Below are 19287 nucleotides of genomic sequence, written 5' to 3' on the forward strand. Positions count from 1 at the left end.
AACATAATCGGAGCGGCTGACAGCACGAACGGGAGACACGTGAATTGTAGGAGCTCCCCTCGGTAGGCTAGTCGAACGAATCGACGATGTTTAGAAGCCATGGGTACCTGGAGGTACGCCTGGCTTAGATCTATTATTACTAGCCAGTCTTTTTTTGTAAGACCTCGTAATGATGAATTAGTTTGAATAGCTTTGGCTGTAGGAACGCATTCAAACGCTTTTGGTTGAAAACAGGGCATAGGGTCCCGTCTTGTTTCTTGATCAGAAATAGGGTTGAGAGAAAACTGGGGGTTGGACCCGCCTCTTCTAGAACCCCTGAGTTCTTAAAGTCCTCGATCTCGAGAGTGACTTCTGCTGATTGTTGCGTTTGAAATTCTTTCCGTAAAAGTAAAGAAGGACTTACCAATGGTGACGTCCGCACAAAAGGTATGCGGGCTACGGCTATTAGCCCTTGAGTTTCCTGCGGGAAGATGATCTGCCACGTAGTTGTATTTTCCGGGGTGGAAGGTATTGTGCAGTAAGCGTGATGTTGGCTTGACTGGTAAATATTAGGATCTCTCGGCAAAAGTTTAGGAAGGGAACAGACTTTGTGCCGCCCTCGTTGTTGATGTATACCACCACCAGTGGTGCACCCAGGATTTAATATTGGGGGGGGGGCAAGGAGGAGAATGTAAATTAGTCCCATAGGCTCTTTTTTTTTCTTCACAGCTTAATTTCTCGTTTATCTGTCTTTTGTCTATTGCACTCGGTGTACCTATACCATGGTCCTCACATCCTGAAACGGGCCCTCAGGCTAGGATATTTGGCGGGCCCCCTACCTACCGCTAAGATTAAATGCAGTGTGAAACACTACATTAACGTTTTTCAACTAGTGTTTTAGTTCAAATTAAGGGTACTTATACAGTGAATTATTGGCGATTTTTAATACATCTACTTTAATAATGGAGCTGTCGAGTATCGATACGTAATAATCAAAAAATATATTGCACAATTATATAAGTAATTGAAAATGTTCATGCCCATGAAGTGCAATAGCGCCGCAGGCGACTTTTTTACTATTAAAGCTAATTTATGATGTGTTTTTATCTCACTTATCTGGTCAACCCGAAACGCCGGGGTCCCCACAGCCCGGGCCCCCAGACTAGAGCCCTGTCAGCCCTCCCCAGCCATGACCTACACCATTCCGGAATTCGGATGGACTTTGACAGTTCCCTTAGGTATTGGGTTTCTAAAAAAACCTGACATAAGTGTTTCGAAATTTTTGTGTTAGAAATTAAAATCCAAGAATTTTTTCCAAAAAGGGTGCTGGAGAATTATTACAAATCATTTTTTTGCGTGTTTTTATTTGTCTAAGCCCAAAGGTATAGTTTATTGGCTTTCAATGTCAATGTTTAAAATCATTCTGATAATTTTCATGTTTGGGGGATGCCAGGGCCCCTTGCCTCCCCCCCCTGGCTGCGCCATTGGTGTATACCACTCCGGAATTTGGGTGGACACCGAGAATTTTTTGATATTTCCATTAGATATTGAGTTTCTAAAAAAACCCGACATTAGTGTTTCAAAATTTTTGTGTTGAAAGAGGGTGCTGGAGAATTTCAAATCATTTTTTTTTGCCGTGTTGTTATTTGTCTAATCTATTGGCTTTCAATTTCAATGTTTTTGGGGGGGGGCAAGGCCCCTTGGCCCCCCCCTGGGTGCGCCACTGACCACCACTGTTTTGTTGTCCGTCTGCAGAAGCAGATTTGATCGCTTGATTACTTGTACCCGGGATTGAATTGCAGAGAGAATTGCGAACATTTCCTTCGTGTTGGAATGCCATGCTAACTGGTCCTGTTTCCACATATCTGATAGGTGGTGTTCGTCCGGTTGGGCTCCCCAGCCTGTTTCAGCTGCGTCTGTCGTCAGGAAGTGATTGAATGTCGGTCTGCGTATCAGCTCTGAGGATCCTACCGCCTGGAGCCACCACATGATGTCCTGCTGGGCCTGTGGTGGGATTGTCGCTAATTGATGAGGATGGGACCTCGACAATTGATGAATGGAGCGTTGTAGCTGTCGGCAATGCAACCTTTCTCGTGGAGTGACATTGGATGCAAAGTTGAGTCGCCCCAGAAGGGGTCGAGCCTGTCTGAGGGACCAACTGCTTTTTTGTAACTGAATTAGCAGCTGATGGTAACGGAGTGCTACACACTTCTCCAGCGATAGGAATCTCTGATTGTTGTGTGTGTCCCACGTGATACCCAAGAACTCTCGTTATTGGCTTAGGATCAGACAGGATTTTTCATGTTTATTATCCACCTTAATGACTGTAGGAAGGTTATCATGTACCTATTACACCTGAACTGAAAGTGTTTCTCGGGATTGGTTAGCTACTAAGACGTCGACTATTCTCAAGCCATTCTTTCGTAGGCGTTCGGTGACCCAATTGGTCAGGGAAGCAAACATAATCGGAGCGGCTGATAGCCCGAACGAGAGACACGTGAATTGTAGAAACTCCCCTTTGTAAGCTAGTTGAAGAAATCGACGGTGTTGAGGAGCTATGGGTACGCCTGGCTTAGGTATATTTTTACTAGCCAGTCTTCTTTTTGCAAGAAGGCTGGAACCTTGTAATGGTGAAATAGTTTGGATGGCTTTGGTTGTAGGAACGCATTCAAACGCTTTAGGTTGAAGACAGTACGTAGGGCCCCGTCTTGTTTCCTGATCAGAAACAGGGTTGAGAGAAAACTGGGGGTTGGGTCCGCTTTCTTTAGAATCTGAAGAGTGACATCTGATGATTGTCGCGTTTGAAACTGTTTTCGTAAAAGTAAGGAAGGACTTACGAATGGTGGTTTTCGTAAGGGTATGCGGGCTCCTGCTATCATCTTCACCAACGTTGAGGGGGCCCTTCCGCCATCCAGACTCCCTGAAAGTCTCTAAGGCGACCACCAATGATGTTGGTCGTCTGGATGCGGTCACCTCCGCTTGGAGTACGGACCCCTGGTGGAACCCCTATCTCCTCTGGAGAACTCCCTTCCCACAGGACGTCGCCCCTTGGGAGTACCTCGGCCATAGTGCGAGATCGAGTGCCTTCCGGGGCGATGCTCTCCTGGAAAGGGCGCCCTTTGAGCTCCTCCGGATGTTCCCGCTTGTCTAGGTGAGGACTCTTTTGGTTTCAACTCGAAGGGCTTCTTCGGTCCACCCGCTTTTGGAGGAAGATGGCCAGTTGGTTCGTATTAAATAGAGACTCCGAGCTCGGAGGAATCTTTGACAGTGCCTCCCGAGTGAAGGTATCCTTCACCGAGGCCAAAATCACCCGGCGCCGAGCCTTATAATTTCGGCGCGTTTCCCAGTGAGGATATGGGTAATGTCTTCACAAATTTTATTATGGGCGAACTTGTCCTCAAAATCCTCTTCGATCTTTTGGTACAAGCCCGCAGCAGTCATGGTGGTTTGAGGATCGATTGTCCAATCCACCAACCCTTGAATAGTCTTCCAGAATCTGTCCCGTTGGGAAAACATCGCTTTCTGGAGGGCCGCGATCGCCCTCTCCGTCATATGGTTATTCAACGACGAGCGGTCGTATCGACCCAACTAGCTCTACAAACGTAGGGGCCGCTAAAATTGTTTTTGGGCGTCGTTGTACGAGTACCTTACACCGGTCCAATCATCGGAGTCGAAATGTTAGAGTCCAGCCAATTCCAAGACTCGAGCCGGGTCTGGCTTGGGGAACATCGGCTCCTTTACAGTAGTTTTTATTAGGTACTGGTACTTTGACCCCCAAGGTAGTGTGGGGTCCGGCGTCTCGGCTCCCAAGTCTATGTATAAAAAAATGTTTGGAACGCGGGTTTGGGTTGTGTCAGAAAATGAAATGACCAACGACAAGAAATGGGATAAATTAGTAAAATAACTCTTCAAGCGATAAAGGAAGAGCAAACTCTATCTCAAGGACTTCAAAGTCAAATTCGAATAATAAATTTATTAACATTAAGCGACCGAACTAATACAATACTATAGAATTGGCCTTGAGAATGGTAAATATGATTTTTTTAATTATACTATATACCTACCTAGTACAATCTTATTATATAATATTACTAGATTACTGTTAGACAATAATTATTATAAAGTATGATTTTGGATGCTACGGCAGAGGATTGTTTCAATAGGTAGGTAGGTACCTACCTACTGTATACAAATTTTGCCAAACATAATAAGCTTCTTGCACTTTATAAAAGCCCACTTAATTATGTGTGTACCTACTATGAACAAAACGTTTCTAATTATTAGTATATGTAGGTAGGTACCCTACATACTATTTTATTTATTAGTTCGATATTCAATGTCACCCCTTTTCTGCGGAATTACAATAAATATTTATATTTTTTATGTTTTATTGCTTAGAGCTGGCAGCCCCAAAGTAAGCCATTGCAATTTGGAGATCTTCCGTTTCCTTTTACTTTATACACGGCAAAATGAAGTGCAGTGGTCAGGTATGTCTCTAAATTTTGGTGAAAATAACGAATTGAGTTGGTGAAATGCGTGCTTGTTCAATGTGTGAAATCATCGCCGAGATGTCTATCGCATCAAATACCATGCCTTTAATCTCTTTCAATGCGCAATTTATGAATGTTCATCTCCGAGTTTGGACATGTGGACAACGTGTTGATGCGTGGATTCGACGTAAAATCTTAAATACGCTAGTTCCGCATCTATTTCACGTTGAAAGTGCCAGTGTTGTTTAAATAAAGTTCTCGTGTATCCACAATATTGTTGAGTGAGCTTTCACAAGCCATGTACTTTTTTGACAGATGTAGGTTAAGTCAGGTTATGATACGATGTCACTTAACCAATAATCGAATGACACGAACGGAATAGTCATTGTATTATCATGACTTTTATCTAATTACTAACTGGCAAATGTTCCAATTTACATTTTTATAACACGGGTTTTCTCAAATTTCTAGATAATTTTAGTTGTCTTTGAACAACACGACGAAACCATTTTATGAGCCACTACATTGAATGTGATTTACTTAACATCTATCATGTATAGACATTATTATCAACCCTCTTTTGACTCGATATATAACCGGCACATAATACAGTTATTATGCCTGTTGCACATTGTGAAATAATTACGCAAATCAACCACCAAATCATTGCTTGCGATTTTTTGGGTACCCATTCATTATAAAATGTGGTCTTTTGTGAATGGATACATGACCTTTTATAAGTTTGAATATGTATTTTTGGCATTATTAAGCAAGAATGCCAGTGATATTATGAACATCTGTAAAATATATGTTTTTTAATTTTCAGTTGAAGGAGTTCGAGGTGATTGGGCGCAAATTGCCCACGGAGAAGGAGAAGGTCACTCCCCTTTACAAAATGAGAATATTCGCCCCTGAACCGATCGTTGCCAAGTCCAGATTCTGGTATTTCTTGAGACAGCTGAAGAAGTTCAAGAAATCTACCGGAGAGATTGTTAATGTTAAGGTATGTTTCATTTTAATTAAAATTGCCATTAATCAGAATATATTATACTGAGTGCCTGACTCCATACTGAGAGCAGTGTGCCATATTTTTCAATACTTATTACCTACTCTATGACAACATCTTGGCTACGTGTTAAAACTGTGAACTAACATGCTCCTCCCATTATAAACTAACAAGCTCCTCCCATTTAGTCGACAACAGCGCCTTCCTTCACGTAGCCAAGAAGATGTTGTCGTACAATATATCTGTGTATGGTGTGAATATGTTGATAAATCTAAAAACATCAATTCTCAAGGCAGTTATTTGTACATGTGGCTTTCTGTGCTAAATCAAATCAAATTATATGTTTTTGGATGTTTTTAAATTTCAATAAAAAATGTAAATTCTCACCAAACTAAAATTTAAAAACATTCCTGAATTAGCACAGAAAACAAACCTTCCAAATAGTTGCCCTGAGAATTGATGTTTTTAAACTTATCAACGCATTCACGTTATCCATGGATATAGTCCAAAGGTGTAAAAAGTATAGTATTTCTAAAAAAGATGGTACATAAACATTCGTCTCGAAGTCTTCAAAATTATGGTTAAGTATTTTACGCTTGGCAACACTGATTGGGAGTGAAACTTAATTTTTACGTTCTGGTTTACGAAGCTCTTTTCTATCCATCAAATCCAGCTCAATTTATTGGTAAAATAGTATTAAACCAAAGGTGGATTACAAAGTCCGGCAGATTAGACGGTCAGTGTTCATGACTTGCATTTGCATACTCTTATTGTGCATATTATGACAGTTTTATAAAGACAATCATTGTTTCGTTACGGATACTTCTGGACAGCATTGAGAAATACACGGGGGATATACTCTGGTTTTGTCAGTTTTGTACCAAAGTGTACATCACATTGTCAATCAATCCAAATGATTACATACTGCCCATTTGCCACTGGCAACTTTTTAAGAAGTCACCCAGGCGGTAGTTTGTTAACTTGGGTGTCATTAAAATTTTTGCCAGACTAACAACAGCCCATTCGATAGATGCAATCTCTCCAGTGATGTATTGGACCAAACCCAACAGTCAATGTTTACTTATTTATATATTAGGATATTACACACATTTTTTTATGCAGCATTTCTCATTTGTGAAGTCATCATGCGTATTCAGTGTAATGCTTCAAATACATTATCATCACGTTATGTGGTCTCACAGTAAGCTACCGCTACGGGAAAGACGTGTGTAATGTCGTTTTTCTTGGTATTTAAAACGTTACACGATTCATGCCTCCGTCCCGTAGCACATTTTGAACCTTTAAACGTTTAAATGAACATTGTCAGTTAGCAAAATCTGCCAAAATTGCCAGAACGACAATGAGGTCACCTCACGCTTACCGCTCTGCATCGGCAACCGCATGACTCTCATACAATTAATTTTTTATTATGTTCTGCATGCCAACACATTTTCGACTCTCGTCACAAAATACTAATCTCATAATCGCACTCTCCATAATTGAATTTATAGTGATCATTCAAAATATTCTGCAGAATGATGAAACCAGATTAAATTTGTCGCCGTACCAGCATGTGATAGCGCATGACGTGATCATAATGTAATCGCACCATAATAGTCGGTACACACCTGCGAGCATTAGGCAAACCAAGAAGAGAAGAAAAACATTCTCGAAAAAAATGGAAGAATATAATGGCATAATATGCTCCACACCAATTTGTAATGGTTATTTCCTTCAAAAACATTAAATCGGTGTTTCACTGTACAATATTACAGATGATTATGAAACACGGTTATATTATGTAAGGCACATTAAGGCTATACCTCAGTTGAGGCACAGTCTAAAAAGATCGTGGCTAGGCGATGCGCGGGTCGCGGGTGCAAATGACCAACGTATGCCAAACGAAATATAATTTGTCATATAAATCCAAAATGCGTCCATTTAATGTTTTGTTTATTGTTCTATTAGTAACAATAATAATATATTCAGTCACATGTTTTCTTTTTAAAGTAAATGGGTAACGTTTTTAGTCATCTTTACACTATTTAAGAATTAATACCCCCGTCGCCATCACGAAACAAATTGACGTGTTTCCAGCTCGACGTTCTCTCTCCGAAAGGCAGCGAGTCCGAAATTTCGTCGCGCCTATAGTTGAAAATTATTTGCCGTTTCACTGATGTATCGCCTTAAGTAGCTAGCAAGCAGAACCAGCAGTCACTGTTTCATCATAAACTTTGGCTTCCTAGACTCTTGCTAAGATTAATCAACGAGAATTGTTTGAGATGTTGTCAGTCTATCTGTCTGCATTAGAAATATCTCGTACATTCCCTTACCAAACCAAATACATAAGGATGATTAGTTATAATAGCTGTGCTGATTTTGCACGGCGAGGCTGCTTACTTCATTGCCCCCAAAATTTTCACACTGATGTTCGACGACCGCTGACCTAAGGTTTTGAAATTTCCAGGAGATCCCAGAGAAGTCTCCCCTGCGCATCAAGAACTTTGGTGTGTGGCTGAGGTACGAATCCCGGTCGGGCACCCACAACATGTACCGCGAGTACAGAGACATGTCCGTCGGAGCGGCTGTCACACAGTGCTACAGAGATATGGGAGCTCGTCATCGTGCGCGTGCCCATTCTATCCAGGTAATATTATATTCTCCCTCTGTTGCCCTATAGTCCTGTCCACATACGGGATATTTTCCGGCTGTCTCACGAATTCATCACAGTGCATGCTTTGTCTGCTCATTCCGAGCCTCAAATTGGTTAAATGGCCGTTATTTGTGATCAAAGTACTACAGATGGATCCAACCCCCTTTGATATCTGTCTAACACTCCAGCAACTTGTATTTTTTCAGGAAGGTTCGGGTGGTTCGTGGGGTTACTAGTCTTATGATATTCACAATATTTATTTGCCTATAGTAATATGTAGTCAATCAGATTAGATAGTTTCGATTATTATTTACGATTTGTGTATTGAGAATATACAAATAAATTAAAAAGAAATAATGTGTACGTGGTTTTGACTAAAAAGTACGACATACTATTTTGCTTTATAATGATATTATGATACGATACCAATGGTTACACAGGTTCAAGTCGTGTCGGGTTTCATATTTTTTTTTTAAATTGATTTTTTCTGGTAGGTATGATATCTGAGGTGTTCTGTATATTAATTTACATACATTGAGTATTTAGATGAACAACAAAAGCTGCGTATGCCATGTGTAGATTGCAAAACCATCATGTTTCAATGCGCCAACTTACAGAATATTATTTCTCCGTGGCTACCAATTTAACCACACTAAAAATGGGCTTTATGCTTATAAGATTAAACTTCGCATGAACACATTTTAATTTTTAGAAATCCATATTTTATGTAAAATAAACATTTAAAAAATATGTTATCCAAATTTATTTAATATCTGGGTACCAGTAATGGATAAGAAGAAAAGACAATAAAGAAACCCTTCCGCCAGATGTCAGATTTTCTCTGGTTTCCTCATCAAAAGCTTTATAGCAAGTTTCAGTTTATCATAAGCGCCATCTTTCTGTGCAATATCAGTCACAAACCCCTCTCTTTTCTTTCAACATATTTGAGAAGAACCAAATCTCTGAAGTCACATAAATATTATAATAATTAGTGGATGAGTGACATTCGTGCTGAACTTGGGGATATTCTTCCTGATGCGGAATGACAGTAAAAGAAAAGTGGCTCCCATGGCCGTGCATGTGTAAACTAGACACATATCTTACTTACCTCCGTGAATAGCTTGATAAAGTAGATATCTCTGTAAACATTTTCTCCCCGTGGATTGCCTCATCAAGATGAAGTCAAATTGAAGACATTTAGAAGTTTAAGAATTTAATTTATTAGTAATACCGGAAAAACATATTTACACTATGCAATACTTTGCATAGCTTTTCCAAGCTGCCCTTATACCCAATGTCATCCAAATGTTTGGCGTGACGTCATTGAGCGTCTGATATAATGCAATGATTGGTGAAAGAGAGAGTAGGGGATTGTAGAAAAAATCAATTAAAACATTTCAGGATATACTTCAATCAATAATTTTACGAATGGAAGGGGGATTTCAAAAATGCCGTGTAATCTATACAGGCTGGTAAGTTTTGTGAATTGAGAGGAGGAAAATCGTGTGAAATCATTTATTGACGATCCCTTATTGTAAACAAAGCAAGCAGAACCAGCAGTCACTGTTTCATCCTGAACTTTGGCTTCCTAGACTCTTGCTAAGATTAATTTATGAGAATTGTTTGAGATGTTGTCAGTCCTATCTGTCTGCATTAGAAATATCTTGTACATTCCCAAAATAACCAGGTCGTTTCCCAATTCTTTTCCACGATGGAATCTTCACTGAACCAATATAATTAATCATGTTATTTGACTTTGTCCTCAGATCATCAAAGTGGAAGTATTGAAGGCGCCCGCGTGTCGGCGACCACAGATTAAGCAGTTCCACGATTCCAAGATCAAGTTCCCTCTGCCCAAGAGGATTCAGCACCGCAAGCGCCTCGTCAAGTTCTCCATGCGCCGCCCTAACACTTACTACATGTAAATGGACAACACTATCTTTAACAACTGAAAATGTAAAAAGTCAAATAAACTCCCTTTGACTAAATAAAGGTCTTTCTTTTCCATTCCATTGTCCTTTGTTAATGCAGATCTGTTGACTTATACAGGAGACACCCCTGCATCATCTCAGTACCAAAGATGATGAAGAAACGTTAACTGTGTTCTCCGCCATGTTAGGTATTTCTTTCTTCGATACAAAAATTTTCAGTGATTTTTTTTATAGGGTAACCACTCGATACGTATTAATACTTTACCTACTGTGAAAATCATGGCCCCCGCATCTTGAAGTGGGCCCCCAGGCCAGGATGTATGCGGGCCCTCCTACCTATCCCTAAAGTTAAGGTCAGTGTGATTTTAGACAGTAGTGTTTGTCAAATGGTATGCATCATCGTATCAGATCAAATCGCACCACACAAGCATGTATATGTATTTTAAAATGTTAAAAACCTATAAGGAAAATAGCGCCGCAGGCGACTAACTATTCCGTCCAATCGGTGGATATTTTTCTCACTTAACTGGTCGACCCGCCACGCAGGGACCCCCTAAGCCCGGGGCCCCAGACGAGCCCTGTCAGCCCCCCTTGTGGGGGCCATGATGAAAATTGCATAAAATACCAATTATGTACTGACATGTTTGATTAAAATCAGCAAATTTCAACCACAAAATTACTTCATCTAGCGATATACACCCGATTCTCTCTGCATGGGGGATACATTCCAAAGACTATCATACAAAAATAAATCCATTTTATTTATTTATATACAAAAGTGGAATTAGTACGATAAAACCCCAGCAATGTAATGTGATCATTAACATCTTGAACTATTTTTTATGTTCATAAAATGTACCCTAAAATGGGGTAAGGTTAGACCAGCGATACTCAACCTGCGGCCCGAAACACATTTATTATCAGGAATTTCGTATATCTTGAGATTCGTTTCGACTTCGACGGACAGATAGTGACACCCAAAGAGGATGGTCATTATGGTCCACATCAGATCTGGTATAAGAGTGTTGCTATTGCACAAGATTAATTTAAAAAACATGCATAATTTTTAAAATCTCAAAATGTTTTGTAAAAAAGGGGGTTTCATGATTTTTTTCGTCACACCAGTAGTGATGCGGCCCGTGTTACTTTGCAAATATATGTATTTGGCCCGAAGAAAAAAAAGTTGAGTATCATTGGGTTAGACCAGGGGTTCCCAACCCCGTGCCCGCGGGCGCCATGGTTCGTATGTGCCCGCCTCTATTCGACAGAGACAGAATTTTCACGCTAGCCTGACACACGCAGAAAACCCGAAGTGAACGAACGCCACGAACTGAGCCGATGAACACCGAAGTGCGTGACAGTAGTCACGTGCTCGTACCGTCCCGATTGCTTCGGCGATCATCGGCTCAGTTCGGGTTTTCGGCGTGTACAAGGAATGATGTACAAATAGCATTCCCAGCCTGGAACCGCGTTGTTGTCATTGTGATTGCGATTGCTGCCCCGTTCGGGTCGCAACAGTTGGCTAGGAGACATCTTTGTCTGAAGAAACACGAATTAGGAGTTTTGATATTCCTTCTATATAGTTCTAAAATGAGTGGACCGAGTAAAAGACAACGAACCTATAATTTTAACACTGATTGGGAGGAATCATATTGTTTCTTTAATGTGAAAAATAAATGTGTCTGTTGTGTGGTAGTAGTATTGCAGTGCCGAAAAAACATAATGTTGAACGACACTTTCAGACAATTCACTTTTGATGTGAATTATCCACTTAAATCTGAAGTAAGTAAGAAAAAAATATGTCAACTAAAATCAAGTCTAACTGCACAACAGACTGTTTTCACTAGACATGTGGAAAATTCTAAAAAGGCCATCATTGCTTTCAAAATTTCTCACATGCTCGCAAAAATGAAGAAACCTTTCATTGATGGTGAGTTGTTTAAAAAACTATTTTTGACTGGTGCCGATTGTTTGTTTGATGGATTTTCTAACAAACGTGAGATTGTGTCAGCAATACAAGACTTACAGTTGTCAAATAACACCGTCACAAGAAGAATACATGCAATTTCAACAGACATACAAACTCAGTTAAAGACTGCCTTGGAAATATGTGACTGGTTCTCGCTACAATTTGACGAGTCAACAGATATATCAGACACCGCACAGTTAGCAGTTATGGTGAGAATGGTATTTAGTAACTTCACAGTAAAAGAGGATATGTTGCAAATATTACCTATGAAAGGACAGACAAGGGGTGAGGATATTTATAATACATTCAGAACATACGCCAAGTCAATAAATATGCCTTTGCACAAGCTGTCTGCGATAACCACCGATGGGGCACCAGCAATGGTAGGTAAAAACAAAGGATTTATCGCCCTCTGCAAGAAGGATGAATCATTTTCAAACTCTATGTCCAACCACTGTATTATCCACCAGGAAGCTCTGTGTTGTAAAATATTGCCATTTGAACACGTTATGAAAATAGTTATAAAAATAATCAATTCTATTCGAGCAGCTCCTTTGCAACACCGACTTTTCAAGGCCCTGTTAGAAGATACTGAAGATAAAAAACATGATCTTATTCTGCATACTGAAGTATGTTGGCTCAGTAAAGGAAAGGTTCTTACAAGATTTGTGAGTTTAATTGAAGAAATAAAAACATTTATAAACGATAAAAAGGAAAATTATGATGAACTAGCTGACTCTCGCTGGCTGATTGATTTGGGATTTCTCACAGACATCATGGAAAAATTGAATTGTTTAAATATGGAGTTGCAGGGGAAAGACAAGGACAATGGACAGAGAAAAGTTCCCATTTTTGAAAAAAGCGGCATATAAAATTGAATCATTTTTCGGTTCGACATATTTATGCGAATCATCGTTTTCAAACATGAACTTAATAAAATCAAGATATATATCTCGACTCACCGATGAGCATCTTTATGATTGTTTGCTAACAGGATTATCATCATACTCTCCTAATTATGAGGCACTGGCCAATGATATGCAATGCCAAAGATCACATTGACATATTGATATTCTATTTTTTTATAAAATGTTTTCTTTGTATTTGTGTTTTTTGTGTACGTTTTGTAAATACATTTCTCTGTGTGTTTTATTATTTTGAAACATTTTTGTTTTTTATTTATTAATAAATTATGAATATAAGAAAATAAATTATGGGAAAATGAGAAGTTATGGAAGGAGTTTGTCGATTAAAAATAGGTGGTGCCCGCCACCCTACCGATATTTTAGAATGTGCTCTAGAGTACAAAAAGGTTGGGAACCCCTGGGTTAGACCAATACTTATTTTAAAACTTGAGTCTAATTTTCCTAAATAGTCATGCTGCAAGATTACATAAATTTAGTATTAAATGAACTTTTTTTTCTGACCATGTCCGATCGTAATAGGATCCATATGGGCCTCCACATAGAGGTTTGCTTTTTAGATTTTGTTTTTTACGAGAAATGGATGTCAGCCTATTAGGTCCATACCCTGACACACACAAATTGAAAAACAATATGCGTACTTGCCAGACCCAGGATTCGAACCTAGGACCCACGGCGTGATAGTCCAACGCTTAAGCCTGCGCGGCCACCATATGAATAGGTAATGATTAATGAATATTTTTATTCAAGAAAACAATGCATTTTTGTAATATTAAAAAAATTTGATTCCATCCAATACGATACCAAGTATCAATACTCTTTCTTTCGATATGACAGTCCTACCCACTGTATTTAGGCGATAGCTCTGCCACTATTCTAATAGACGAACAACAGCAATCATACACACAATCACCGATAACAAAAATGTCCCCAGACTACTGGAATGAACGTTATTTATCACTAAAGAGCATTAGGCTTGCCTGTGTACCTGCGCCCTTTTTATCATGATGGATTTCATAATGCGTAAGACGGTTTATCCCAATAGTGGGATACACCTATATCATGATAACCATGCTACCTGTGCTCCTTCCTGTATGGCTGTGAGACACAGCATTGAACTAAGCTGCAATGGTCTTAGCTGTCGAGCTCTGAGGGCATCATGGCCTCATGCAAACATTCCAATCGGTTGTTGTACTTGTAGCACCAGCTCTGGACACATGAATTGGTGTGGTGATTAACAGGAGGTTAAGTATAGAAAAAAAGTTGATTATGAAGGTATAAATTTGTTTATTTATGTAGTTTTGAAAGCACAAAAAAATAAAATTTTATCTATAATATGAGGTTGCTATTTGCAAACACGGCTCAGTCCAATATTGTTGAAAAATTGACCTTAAAAAATATTATGTAAAGAAAAATACACTAAAGGATTTTTTAGACAGTAGTCTCAAAACCGGCTATATTACATACTAAATATCAAATGAGATTAACGCGAAACATTCAAATGTGGCTTATTCCACAATAGTTTAGTTATAGCTCAGCTTTTGGGTAATGTGACTTAAGCGTCAATTACATTGAGCTTCTTAACGAGCTGTTTGTTGGCGAATCTAAAAGCGGGCGATTCAGCTACTGCGATATGATGATTACACACAAAACTTTCCATTCGCTGAGAAACCACAAGCCAGCGACTATTTTGACAGAACGTAGTTCGTTTTTTTACCGGGAGGTTGGTACTGCGCTCTGTTTGCAAATAATAGCATCACAATAATATGGTCATTTAACATAGATAATTTATTACATAATATACATAAAATGTCTTGAATATACTAAATGAATAAAACTAGGTACTTGCTATAAAAATATTTCAATATACAAAAATTATATTTAGTATATTATTCAATTCATATTGCACTGTAGTATGTTTAATAATGCTTCAAATACACTATGATGATCGGTCATATATATGTCGAAAAACCCGTTTCTTATGTTGGCGTCCTGTGTCACAGGGTGTCACAGAGTGTAAATACGATGTCATAGCTCTCATACAATATGTATGTATAATATGTCGGAATGGCATAGATTTGATCATAGGCACTAAAACGCTCTTAGCATATATGTGCCCGCTCGTCATATAGTCTATTTGAACCTTAATAGTAGAGTAATTATTAATAAAATTCGTTGTAGGCCAGGCATGTCCAACTGATCGCGATTGCTGTATGAATTTTGGTCGATTGCACCATATGGACCAATAATAGGAATTGAGTCGTAAAAACCATGTCAAACAGAGAAGTATACGGTCCAAATTGATTCAGAAATTAGAATATTCAGGGGTTTGTATGTCGACTTCCAAAAACATTATTCAATTTTAGCATACATATCATTTCTATTCTAATACAATTTGGACATTAAATAAATTGCTGTCACCATCAGTGAAAATTACTCATTGAGCAAACTTAGCTATTGAAAATGAGATATTAACGCAGAACAGATTAATAAATAGAATACAGATAGGCTATACCCCAATACACTACATTTTGAAGCAGGGTTTTGATTGTGAGTGTCCTACGAAAATGAAACAGACGTGCAATAGTGTGTTGCAACCTTCAAATACACTAATATTGAATGAGCGTCAGTGCATAAACCGAGAGCAGTCGGCCAAACGCAGGACAAGTTTAGAATGACGCATTCTTAACGCGTTTAAGATTATCCCATATGCTTTCACACTCGAGATCGGTTGCCTGTTACTCCACACCTGTCCGGTATTTCAGTTCCCATTAATTCTGTGTTCCCTGGATATCAACTCCCAAGAGAAGTATATCATCGAAAGTTCAAGTCTAGACAAAATTTCCCGATTTGAGAAGATGCAGCATGTTTGTGTGAATTTGTATATTTTTATCTAAAAATGGCGAAGATTTAGCAACATTTCAACTTGGGTTCTTCGATTCCCTGCGCATCTATTCTATACACAAGACTGCTATCGAGGGTAGTTTTTCAAATGTTTGTATCAAAGTATTATAATTGTTACAATGAGTTAGCCGTCAAAATTGTCTATCTCGCTCTAAAATTTAGCACACCCAAGAGAGGTGCTGTTAAAACAGCATAATCAACTTATTGTAATTGTTACAATAAGTGCTAATACTCCGATACAAAACTAACGTTATATATATAATAACGATACTAGATCACACAGAGTCTACTTGAAGTTGGACATGCCTGTTGTAGACCTTTAAATACAGAAATAAAAGTCTATCTGGCTAATTCATATTTAAATTGTGACCTAATAATATTATATTATGTTTAATAAAAAAAATTACACCATAACATTACATTACAGAAATAACATGAAAAACATTGGCGAGCAGATTTTCCATATACATATGTTATTGTCACCTCAATACTACCAATAGATAACTCTGATTTGGTCATTGTTGGGAAAATGAAATGAAAATAAAAATGGAAAATTGTGCTTTGTCTAATTGGGAACAAGCATGAAAAAATATTGTAGATATATTATTTTATTTATTGAATGCATTCATGGTTTAAAGTTATCTAATATTTTAAAACACAAAATTAATACAGTTCCCATTAACTTTTGACTTACCTGGTTTTATCATTTTGTAGAGAGAGAATTGTAGAATCATATTCAATAACTATCTCAAAAAAAGTGATATCTAGTTGTAGTATTGAGGTGACGATTTATATTATATAAGTATGTGAAACAGAGTCACACATATTGTATGAAAAGTTATAAGCATTTCATTCCGGTTCTCGTTGTCCAGTGCATAAGGTACTGGCTTTTCATCTGGGGGTTCTGAGTTCGATCCGGTGAGGTCATAATATATCAATGTGTTGATTGTTTCACTTCTACTACTACATTAATGTTTCACTAAACTAGTGTTGTTGGGCCTCTTGGCCTGTTGTAGAAAAATAATATATTTGTATATTACACCCCATGGATTCCTGTGTATAATGGCAACGTATCTTATTTGAATGTTTTTCCTGATTTGTAGGCCTTCAAACACTAAACAATGAAATATCAATATTTTTTGGTGGAATAGTAATAATTGATCATTTGAGTCGATTTACTTAACTTGTTTCATCTATGCACTTGGCTCCTTTTAATTATTCACATCTCCTCAATTAATATAAGACAATTGCACCTGCCTATCTATGTTTAAATTGTGACCTACATAATATATTTAATACATATTAAAATATTTGTTTGCTACATTATATTAAATAATATGTCAATTATAATGCATTGGTTAGGATATTAAAAATTTTAGAATCAATAAAATAGTTTACTAGTTATCTGTTTAAACCATACCGTGGGAGAACCTTTTTCAAATTACACAATTGCAATCAAGCGCAGTAACCCCCTGTTCAATACGCAGCAAATATTATCGTCCGTCCATTGTTCGGGGCTTTCACATTGAGTATTTTTTTTACTAATAAGTTAACAAACAATTGGAGTAGGCAAATAAAATAAGCAAGAGAAAGAATCACAGACACATCGGGATCCGGTTCTATGAGAACTGTGTATGACAGCAGGCATTAGGTCACGTATGCTGAGATCCTTACTATGGATGTTCGGCAAGCAAAACCGTGAAGGTTTGTGCGACCAAAAGCCGCCTTCCGCATCGGGAAAAAAGTCATGTAAGTCTGAAAGCTTATATACACCGCTCCACACTCCACTGCAACTACTCAACACAAATTGGTCGCACAATAATATTTGCATTGTATGAACAAAGGTTTCTTGAACTACTTCATAAACGGTTCATTAATTATTGCACTGCACACCAACATCATATTGAACAAAAAAATTAAGATTTTTCTTGAAAAATAACAAAATGATTACAAAGGTTACAACTGGAGATCAGAATTTCTAATAAAATAATCCACCAAACTTTATTTCCTATTTAAATTATTTTTTAAAGAAAAACCTGACGGTTTTTTAAACCTAACAATTCATATTGTCGCCGTAGATGTCAAGGGAGCCAAGCCACAAATTTGGCGTAAAAGAGTAAATTAAACAAAAGCATTTTAAAATCATCCAAGATGCAGTGGTCAATGGATTTAAGCCACAAAACTCTTTTCACTACATTTTTTGTACATTTCAATATTCAGTGGTCAAGAGATATAACCAATGACATTAATATGGACGAAGCATTTAGAAAATAAAATGATACTCACTTTGTGTCGGGTCTGCCGGATGGCGAAATTCATATTTTAATATCGGTATCCTACGCTCAAATGAACATTCTGCTTGCAAGCGGTCTGGCGACACCGCTGGGTCTGCCCATACAAAATTTCTGACTGTCAGGTTTCGACTCCGCCGTAATTATTGTGTTACAAAATGCCAATGTACCTAGTTAAAAATTGTAAAAAAAACCTACTAAACACTCCAAGAAAGATGGGATATCACTTTTCATGTCTTAGTATTATTTATTATTGATAAAATGCTATTTTAAGATATTTATGAATGTTTATTCGATGCAATTGAATGACAGGAACCATTGGACAGTCAGTCGCCTGTGATTCGCTGGGCTCACTTGCGTCTAATCTCCGAGAAGTCGTAAGTAACCGAGAATCTGTTTCTAACGCAATGAGTCATGACACTAATACGCCATTACAATAAAGGTTATATTACTATAAATTCTCGAAGCTTGTATCGCATAATGGAAACGGATACGTCATATGGTCACGTGACATCTACCTATACATCTGTGAATGACTTTCATGCTCAATTTCTCGTGCGCGCCTGGTATGAAGTGAGTTGTCCATTTAATATGTCATTGGATATAACACACATAACTTCTAAGATACTATTTTTTTAGTTATTTGTACAAAATGATAAAAAGGTAACACCACAAAGTATATTATATTATATGTTCAAAGTTTCACCATTATATCTTTAAAAACAAAAAAAAGTTCAATAAAAAAATGTTGCTTTTATTTGTCACACAAAATCTTTGCGCGCCCGTTTCTCAGCATTATGATTTTGTGGACTGGCTCTCTTGACATCTACGGTGACGATATATATTCAAACAAATTGCAAATTTTTTCTTTATTTCTGCAGATTTTTCCATCGGCAACCCCAGTTCGCATTTCATCATCTTTAAGTCTTTATAAACACCATTGTTTGTTTGCAAACTAACAATTATTACTAACCCTTGTTATACATAGTATCTATTTAGATCTATAGAATGCAAGAACTACCCTGCATGTTGTATTCACAATAGTATAAAATTTTAATTATTATCGACATTTATTTCCTAATCGGCGATATTCATAATATCTGATTAAATGTATTAGTAATAATATCACAATAATTAATAG

The 19287-nt window shown here is 37.8% G+C and overlaps 1 protein-coding gene across 1 annotated transcript; it reads left to right on the forward strand.

The window, feature by feature from the left end:
* The first annotated feature begins 4425 nt into the window (after nucleotides 1-4425).
* RpL18A (ribosomal protein L18A) lies at nucleotides 4426-10120 on the forward strand. Its single transcript, XM_085942216.1, has 4 exons — nucleotides 4426-4466; nucleotides 5296-5472; nucleotides 7943-8122; nucleotides 9895-10120. Exons 1-4 carry the CDS (start codon nucleotides 4449-4451, stop codon nucleotides 10051-10053), a joined length of 534 nt encoding a protein of 177 aa, XP_085798342.1. The 5' UTR covers nucleotides 4426-4448; the 3' UTR covers nucleotides 10054-10120.
* Nucleotides 10121-19287: the final 9167 nt, after the last annotated feature.

The sequence above is a fragment of the Rhyacophila brunnea genome, unplaced genomic scaffold, assembly GCF_057557595.1.
Source record: "Rhyacophila brunnea isolate RB1 unplaced genomic scaffold, BYU_Rbru_1.0 scaffold_14, whole genome shotgun sequence".
Taxonomy (NCBI): Eukaryota; Metazoa; Arthropoda; class Insecta; order Trichoptera; family Rhyacophilidae; genus Rhyacophila; species Rhyacophila brunnea.

Bases quoted from the DNA above. Each gene is read 5' to 3' on its own strand.
- RpL18A (XM_085942216.1), top strand. The intron at 5,473-7,942 runs GTATGTTTCATT...TGAAATTTCCAG, and splicing joins GAGAGATTGTTAATGTTAAG to GAGATCCCAGAGAAGTCTCC. The intron at 8,123-9,894 runs GTAATATTATAT...CTTTGTCCTCAG, and splicing joins CGCGTGCCCATTCTATCCAG to ATCATCAAAGTGGAAGTATT.